This window comes from Myripristis murdjan, chromosome 24 (assembly GCF_902150065.1).
Source record: "Myripristis murdjan chromosome 24, fMyrMur1.1, whole genome shotgun sequence".
In the NCBI taxonomy this organism is placed as follows: domain Eukaryota; kingdom Metazoa; phylum Chordata; class Actinopteri; order Holocentriformes; family Holocentridae; genus Myripristis; species Myripristis murdjan.
Window position 1 is genome coordinate 769,166 of NC_044003.1, and position 9,427 is coordinate 778,592.

The 9,427-nt window shown below is 43.2% G+C and overlaps 1 protein-coding gene across 4 annotated transcripts in view; it reads right to left on the reverse strand.

The window, feature by feature from the left end:
* Positions 1-5,202: 5,202 nt before the first annotated feature.
* LOC115356524 (inverted formin-2-like) overlaps positions 5,203-9,427 on the reverse strand; it is a 32,155-nt gene continuing 27,930 nt past the window's right edge. For all 4 annotated transcript variants that reach the window (XM_030047736.1, XM_030047737.1, XM_030047734.1 and 1 more), the window contains 3 exons: positions 9,262-9,427; positions 7,996-8,052; positions 5,203-6,407 (listed from right to left, as the gene is read on the reverse strand). The exon at positions 9,262-9,427 is cut by the window's right edge. In XM_030047736.1, the coding sequence (XP_029903596.1) occupies positions 7,997-8,052; positions 9,262-9,427 (222 nt within the window). In that variant the 3' untranslated portion in view covers positions 5,203-6,407; position 7,996. The remainder of the gene's footprint in view (positions 6,408-7,995; positions 8,053-9,261) is intronic.

Consider the following 9,427-nt stretch of genomic DNA (forward strand, 5'->3'; position numbering starts at 1 on the left):
ATAAAATGTTTTGAAACAGGAAACCCAGTCAATGGAGTCTTAAGGTTGGAATCAATTCTGTATCTCATGACTGTGAATCTGAAAACAGAAAAACATCTGTTTTATCATCAGTTTGAAATAATTACCCTTGGTCCACAGAGTGCTTTCTGCTTTTGAAGTCTTTACGATTATCCATTGACCAGTCACTCTTGATGGACACACAGCTGGGCTCAGGTTCAGGTCCAGGTCCAGGTTCAGGTCCAGGTTCAGGTTCAGTCCTTCAACACAACACAGAGCTTTTCCTGTGAATAATGCTGCTGTGCTGATTTGCCTGCTGAGCTCTGAGATGGAGAACAGTCATGGACAGTCAGAGATCCTCGTCTTACCTCTGAGCTTTGGTCTGGCTGTCATGTTCTCCAGACAGAGTGGTTCTAGAGGCGGGGAACCTCCTCTCTCTCTTCCCAGCCGGTTCCATAGCAGAGCCAACACCTTGACACAAACACAGCGGCTGATTGATGACAACAAGCTTTCCATGACAGGATGTGTGCTGTCTTCCTGTCAGCACCATGTCACATATACAGAGTGGACGTAACACTCAGAGCAGCCGCCCTTTACATCAAACCCACTGAGCAGCTTCATCTACAGAGGACTTTGAATCCTCTGGGACTCTTCACACATGGACTGACAACAACTGACATTTACAAAGCTCTGATCAGCCTCTCAGCAAAATCCATTTTGTTGATTATTACTTTTCTAGGGGTAAATTTGTGATTTTTAAATTTTATTTAATTAAAATGTTTTTGTCGTAATTAAATTTTAAATGTGCATCTGTAATAAATATAAATTGCTGACTTGTAACTGCTTTTGCTGGTTTTCTTATTTTTCTCTTATTTTTTTCTTCATGTATATCTTTTTAAAAACTTGTTTAAAGATATTTTTCAAGCAACTGATTACTAATTTCTTGCTTTTTATTTTTCAAGCTGCAAATGCTCAGGTTTCACAGGGTTACTATGAAAATAATAGGTGATTGTTGTAGATGTTACAAAGTGTAAAAGTAATATAGCAGGTGAAACAACAGGTGATGTTTTCCTCTCCTGGTGTGTCAATGGCAGAATAAAAGAACTTGATTCCAGCTGATCCAGGCTATCTGTCTGGTTGTTTCTGTATTTTTCACTGTTGAAATGAGTTCAGATCACACTCCCTGACTCTGACTTGGGTCACCAATAAAAAAAAAAACAAAACAAAACAAAAAAAAAACAATTTGAACATTTTAGATAAAGTTGATTTTGTCTTGATCAATGTTGAAAATTATGGCCAAATGAAAATTTAAGATAGGGAAACATGAAAATCCTGTTCTGCTTCACTGCATCAGCCCTGTGTGTGTGTGTGTGTGTGTGTGTGTGTGTGTGTGTGTATGTTGCTGATCTGACAGTGATGTCACTTTCCTCATGAAGTCAGTCTCAGAGGACGACATCGCCAGAGTTTCACAAATCCAGGGTTACCTTCTGGACAGGCACGTCTCAGGAGAGAGTGGGTGCAGTGAGAAAGAGTCAACGTGGATGTCTCGCTAGCAGAGGAACTCAACCACTTCTTCACCCACTTCAAGTCATCCAGACCTACTACACCTCAGGTGTCCCGACCACGACCCTGCAGTCCTCTCACCCTCCAGGAACATCAGGTGAAGTGCGCACTGCTGATGATAACTCAGAGGAAAGCTGCTGGACCGGACGGTGCTTTGTGCTTATGCTGACCAGCTAGAATAGAATAGAATGCCTTTATTGTCACTATACACATGTACAATGAGATTAAGAGCAGCTCCTTTTAGTGCAAACATGTAATAATAAAGAACAAAAAATAAAAAAGATAAATTACAATATAGATAAAAATAAGTAAAAAATAAGTTATATATACAGTAAGTAGTTCTATATACAGTAAGGATTAGCTGGTGGTAGCTAGCTGGTGTCCTGACAGGAGTGTTCAACACCTGAGGTCCCGCCCTGCCTGAAGATAGCCATCATCATCCCGGTGGCCAAGAAAACAACCATAACGGGACCTGGTGACTACAGACCAGTGGAGTTATGACGTCTGTCGTTATGAAGTGTTTCAAGAGGCTCGTTCTCCAGCACCTCAAAGGCTGCCTCCCCAGACACTTCGACCCACATCAATTAGCCTATAGGGCAAACTGCTCTACGGAGGACGCCATTGCCACTGCCCTCCACATGGCCCTAACACACCTCGAGCTCCCAGGCACCTACGTCAGGCTGTTGTTTGTCCACTATAGTTTGGCATTCCATATTATCATCCTTGACATCTTGGTGGAGAAACTGGCCAACCTGCCCCCACCCCACCCCCCCTGACAACACCACTGTGGTTGGCCTGATCACGGGGGGAAAATGAGACACCCCCAAGACCAAGGAGATGATCATCGATTTCAGGAAGCAGGGACGGGTCCATGCTCCACTGACCATCAATGGCGTGTGTGTAGAGAGAGTGACTTCCTTTAAGTTCCTGGGGACTTACATCTCGGAAGATCTCAGCTGGACGACCAACACGACGGCGCTGATTAAGAAGGCCCAGCAGAGACTCCACTTTCTGCGGGTGCTACGGAGGCAGCACCTGGACGAGAAACTCCTGGTGTCCTTCTACAGGGCCACCACAGAGTCTGTTCTGCTGTATTGTGCAACAGTGTGGTTTGCGGTCGGCTCGGCTGCTGACAGGGCAGCACTGCAGAGGGTAACCAGGACTGCTGAAAAAATCATCAGTTGCCCTCTGCCCCCTCTGGAGACATTGCCAACTCCCAATGCCTAAGCAGAGCACAGAGGATCTGGGCAGACACCCCTGACCCTGGTCAGGAACTGTGTAACCTACTGCCATCAGGAAGCAGGTTCAGGTCCCTGAAAAGCAGGACTAATAGACTGAAAAACAGTTTCTATCCGTGGGCCATCAGAACCCTGACCTCCTCACTGTAACAGCTGTATTTATATTTCTATATTTATCTCTCTATCTATAGAGAGATAGAGAGATAGATATTGTCTTTGCTGCTTATTTGATATTTTTATTACTCTCTTTACATTTGTACGTATATATATATATATATTTCTTATTGCTATCTTTTTTATTCAATATATTTTTATTTATCTCTTGTATATGTGCACTCCAGGGAGGTTGCAATTTCGTTGTGTGCCTGTTCATGCAATGACAATAAAGTCCATTCCAGAGATGGTCGAGCAAAGTAGACAGTGAACAGGGAGGGCAACACAAACGTCGTGCTATCAGGAGAGGTTCACACACACACACACACACACACACACACACACACCGAGCGGCCTGTCCTCACCTGCAGTGAGAACGGGGAGTCCAGTGGAGTCCAGCTGCTTCACAGTCTCTGCTCTGCTCTCCTGTTCACTTTCTGACTGCTGAGCACTTTCACACAACTCCCATTAAAAAGAGTCAACTTCCTGTTTCCACACAGCGGCTGCTAACACAGGACACTTTGGAGTCAACTGGACAATCTGCACTTTGAGCACAGAGGGAGCAGCACGGCCGATTCAGAGCAGGAGCGCCACCAAGTGGACATGAAGGGAACTTCTCTCAGTCCTTTCCATCAGTCCAGACAATATTTCAAATCCATAGTTTGAAGATGCTTTCATGCCAGCGCCAATATTGTTTACAGTTTAAAAAATTTTATTTCTCATGACAATAATCCCAGTCCGTTTGAATCTTAACAAGCAAGCTCCTAAATATGCTGCCCTCTCCCCATTTGCTGTTAATAACATATTCGACCCCCTTTAAAATATATTTGGTTGTTGTGAATATAAATACATGGAGGGAAAAAAAAAATTAGCTCATGAACTTAATCCTGGTTTCAGGAAACCATCACTAATACAGGAGAAAAATTCTCAAACAAATGGCCTGATTTTTTTTTCTTTAAGAAGTGAAGCGATACATATTTACAGTCTCTACATCTGTAAATAAAAGGAACCAATCACCAGCTGAATTATTACTGGCCAACTCATTTTTACATCAATATTATCTCTATGGAAAGTTAGCAAAGTGAGTTAGGGAAAGTCAGCTCCGACAGGCTTCACTCCTCCTGCTCTTTACTCTCTGAGCTACGTAGAGGTGATAATGCTACACATTTAGCCTGCTGGTCACTTTAACACAACACATTTATATTGCTGAGCTTTGTTTCCACGAGGCAGACAGTGAGTGTAGGGAGCCTTGGATTTGATTTGTACTGAGATGCAATACTCCTCCCAGCACTAGGTGGCGTATGGTTAAGGCAGAGACCACAGGACATCTACATTACTGCCAGTCATCACAGGTGTTGAGAATCACAGGGAAACAGTTTTTGTCTATGCTCGGTGTAATTAGCAGCCGGCAGCAGCTAAAGTATAAGACTTTGTCGCTCCAATGAGGTGAAGACCTGCTTCAGTTTGGATCATCTAGATTCAGGTGTTGCTTCAATGTAAATCAACAGAGCTTGTGTGTGTGTATGTGTGTGTGTGTGTCTGTGGAGAGCTATCATGTCAGCAGATGTCTTTGATCAGAGAGTGAATAGAGAGAGCAGAAGGCACCTGGAGTACCTCAGGGCTCTGTCCTCGGACCACTCCTCTTCCCACTGGGTGGTCTGTTCAGCTGCTTTTGAGACACATCATATATGCTGATGATACTCCGATCTATTTCTCGACCCGGCTTGTAACTGAGAGAGGCCTTTAATTGTGAAAACTTGCCAGGGAAAGGGACTCGGCTTTTAAATGAGTTGGCGACAACACCTCATCAAAAACGTACATCTGTAAACGTGACATTGCTGAGTTTCAAGAAAATACTCTCACAAAACAGCTGTTCAACATGAGCAGATGTAATTAGCCTCCTGCTTTCACTCCTACTGGCTCCATTCTGCTGTATTTTCCAGGCACCTGAAGGCACCACGAGATGCAGACATTTACCACCTCAGAACCCAGAGACTGGAGGTTACCTGGAGCACCTGAAGGCAGCAGAAACACTCTCTCTCTATCTCTCTCTCTCAAACACACACACACACACACACACACACACACACACACACACACCTGCTGAGTTGCTTTAAATCAGCAGAACAGCCTGTTGGGATGCATTCCCTTGAGAAAAAAAAAAAAAAATATATACCGTTGTTTTATTGAGGTAATTATCTTGTTCTGTTGTCAGGAAATTTGGGACCCGGAAGTTTCACTGCACAAAAAGTTTCCTGGTGAATTTAAAACCTTTATTTATGATCTTTCATCAACAACGACATCATCGGCAGAAAGACATAAGCAAGTAAACAATCTGTGTAAGACATATTTCAACATTTTCACAAATCTTTCTCCATATAACTTTGAAACCCATGAGCCCAGGGACAGGCTTTTATTTCGAAATGCTTTATTTAACCCTCAGAACAGAAGCCATTTTATTTCTCCACACAAATATTTAAAACAAAAAAAAATCCTAAAGTTGGCCTGTTAGGATGCTTTTTTTCCCTTTTTCATTCAATTCTTTTTTGTTATTATTATTAGTTTATTTTATGGGTAGAACATTTATTTTATGAATTCTTCTTCTCTTTTTTGACATAAACAACAAAATGCATTTTCATTTTTATTTATTTATTTATTTGGAAAGAAATGGGACTTTGCAAAGAGGGTTCAGTGTGACTTTTCAAAATAAGCTTGAGTGTTTGCAGCGTTTTAATCTGAAGTGTCAGACAGAAACCTGTTTCAAGGGCTCAGGGCTCCCACACTCTCAAGGAAATCATCTTCCAAGATCTTTCAAGGACATAATCAGTAACTGATGCAATGCAAGCTGTTCCACCTTACAGTGATGACATTTACATGGACAGCAGTATTCTGATATGAACATGATTCAGATGACACTTGGAATAAAAAAAAAGAAACTTGTGTCTGTCTGTGTGTTTGCACGGCATCAGAAACTCGCCGTAATATGGAAAAGAGGTTTGAAAGTGAATGAATAAATGAATGGATGATTGGCCATATGCTGTGTAGCCAGTCAGATTCTGCTCTGCAACATGGAAACATGACTGCAACTGTTTTATAAGCCGCATGTCGGCAGATTAATGAGACCAGCACAGTCGGATTATTTCATCCATGTGAACGAAAAGATTTAAGTGTAAAAAAAAAACAAACAAACGTGCAGCGTGACCTCAGGAACAACCTCTGTATGTCATCTCAGGCCCACTTTATGATTTTACAGCATCTCAGGAAGATTTCAGGGCCTTTAATCACTTTTCAGATTTTTGTTTTCCCGGCTGGAGACGAGCGAGGGAATCCTGCAAGGGAAGTCTGTAACTGAAAGAAGGCGAAGCAGAAGCTGAGCGTCCTGTCACAGCTCGTGGTGTCGTGGGATGTTTCCTGTGCGGTCGTGTCGGCTGACCTCAGACCAGCTCGTCTCTTCACCTGCAGATTAAAAACAAAAACAGGAAGTCAGAGCCTGAGCTGCCCGCTGGCCAAATGGCTCCCCACCTCCACCTTCCTGCACATTTTCTTGTGCTGAGTGAAAATCCAGCAAACTTACTTGAGCTTAGAAAGTGAAAAATTCCTCACATAAATCTGCTTGGACCAGTTTAACTCTTTGAGTCCCAGGAGCCGCTGGGCAGGCTTTTACTTCAAAAAGACTTTATTTCCACCTGTTAACAAAATTCACTTATTTCTTTTATTTTTCATTTTTATTTTTTTTTTATATGTAATATATTTTTAAATATATCATTTTAATATATAATTCTAATAATTTTGAGTAATAATTCTGTAAATGTTATGGTCAGTTTTTCATTAATGTTCCAATAATTTTTGGTTTTTGAGAGAAATCAAGTGAATTTGCTCAGGCTGCAAAAGGTTAATCGTCATTACTCATCAAGGCTATTCTTCTTCACTGGCAAAAGCATTTCATCCATTTTATTTTACTTTTTTTACACCTACAGTTTCAAATAAATGCACCTTGACTTTGAGTCTGCACAAGAAAATGTTCAAGAAGTCAAGTGAAAAAAGTTGATAGCCTCTTATTTTCCCAGGAGAGCAAAGGAAAGGAGAGAGCAGCCGGCAGGACACAAGGAGGGACAACATGGACGGAGGGAGGTGGTTCGTCTGGTGAAGCTGTGCTCGTTAGGGATTAATGTAAACGCATGACAGCAGTGATGTCATCATCAGTGGACGGACAGGGACCTTGGTGAGGATTCAAGGGGAGGCAAGAAGTGCAACTCAGTTCCAAATGACTGGACGGCTACGTCCTCAACAAGCTAGCTGCCAGCTCACTCACTGTTCCTTTATATAAATTCAATAAACCCACACGTTATACAGACATGGTGCATCGTTATGATGACAGCTGGATCATCTGGAGACGCTCCAGGGCCCAGAGAATTCCTGTGGGCCAGACAGGACTGACCCAGCTCTGAGGCGGAGCTAAGGCTAGCGGGCGGGGCTTAGCTGGTTGGGGTGGGGCTTGCTTGGCTGGTGGGTGGCGCTTACTGGGTGGTGGGCGGGGCTCAATGGACTGTGGGCGGGGTTTGCATGGCTGTGGGCGGGGCATGCTGCAGCTGGTCAGTCCAGATGTCAGCGCAGCAGCTCGCTTTGTAGCCGAAACATAACAGAAAAGAAAAATGGAGGACAAGCGGCCGTCCTGGTCAGACGAGGACATCAGGGCTCTGCTCGCTGTCTGGACAGAGGACAACGTCCAATGCCAAATCCACGTCATCTGACCACATGAGGACGTTATGTGATAGACAGTGAGAGAGCTGGCAACACACAACGGGACCGGCCCGCCAAAAACTAAAAAAAATTAAAAAACTGAGGTCTCCGCCCACATTAGAATAAAGCAACTATTATTTGCATGGTGGACAGGAACTATGACAGACAGGCTATGACAGGAACCAGGACAGACAGACAGAAAGTGTGACAGACAGGACCCGGTGTTACAGATCAGACAGGTGCGACCTGGACAGGTGGATTAGTGGAGGATATTTAGCTGATCGGCCTGATCAGCCGGACCCACCTTACTGGGCAATACACCCTTTTTTAGCTTTAGACTGTTTTGTTCCTGTGTGAAAATCTGCTCATTGGAAATTGGAGACACACACAGACAGACACACACACAGACACACACACACACACACACACACACACACACACACACACACACACACACACACTGCTTGACTGATTTACAGAAACAGCATTGCTTTTATGTCATGAACTCTTAGACATTTGAAATATTAGGTGGGTGCATTAAATCAAAACTGTTCTAAGTTCAACCCGGGCGGGTGGAACGACCGAAAAACCCACAACACATCACAGCACCGACTGCAGGTCAACCGTAACGCTGTGGCTCCAAAAGTGCAAGATATTACCCATAATATCTCTTATATTTTCTTTAATGGCACCGCTTTGTTCTAGGTGAGTGGTTCTCAAACTTTTTTCCATAATGTTCTCCTTCTCTGAAATCTTTCCTAGTCCACTTCGTCCTGACCAGTTCAGCCTCCTGATACAACCTGATACTGAGCAGATTCTCTTGTTTGTGTTTCTGCTTCTTCTTCTCTTCTTCCTCCTTGTTTCCAGCTTCAACCACTGATCCACTTTCTGGATTTGTTTGGTCTTGTCTTCCCGCTCAGAGTGAACAAACGTCCTCGCTCCACGACCACGGCAGCAGATTGAAACCACAAACACACACATCTGACACCTTCAGGAACCCAGAGGGAGAACTGATTGTAAAATATGCTTAATTAAACTTACATTTTTACCGAACTTAGCAAATCATAGCATAACATAGGCTATGATAACAATTTGAAAAAATCTCATGTACCCCCTGCAGTACTCCAGCATACCTCCATTTGAGAACCACTCATCTAGATCACTCCAATTGTCCCTGAGGTAAGTATTCCACTTTTGGACACACAGTACCTGCAAAATATTTTGATTATACTGAACAAACTATATGATTTCTGACCTTTAACCTTTTGATTTGTTTTGTTTTGTTTTTGCTGCTCCAATAAAATTCCAAGGAGTTTCATCTGACATGGAGTTCTGTGGTCAACTTTTCATTTTGGGGTGAACTCTTCCTTTAAAATCTGATAAATTAATTGGATCAACAGTCAGTGGAAGTCAACACAGTTGAAGCTGAATGTTTGGGTTCAGATCTGAGTCTGGCTGCCGCTCCAGAGCGGAGGAAACCTTAGAAAAAGATTAAACAGATCTACACGTCTAAGACATTCACGGATCCTACTGGATGAATTCCGTGAAATATGAGGCGGGCAGACGTTACCTGACAGACCGATCTTGGACTTCTTGCTTCTTGTTTTCTTCGGGTCAGCATCGGGTTCATCGACCGGTTTGTTCCTGGACGGTTTCACTTCCTCATCCTCCTCAGACTCTCTATTCCCGTTCGGTTCCTGTCTCTCACTGGAACCTTTGGTGTCTTGCTGCGGTTC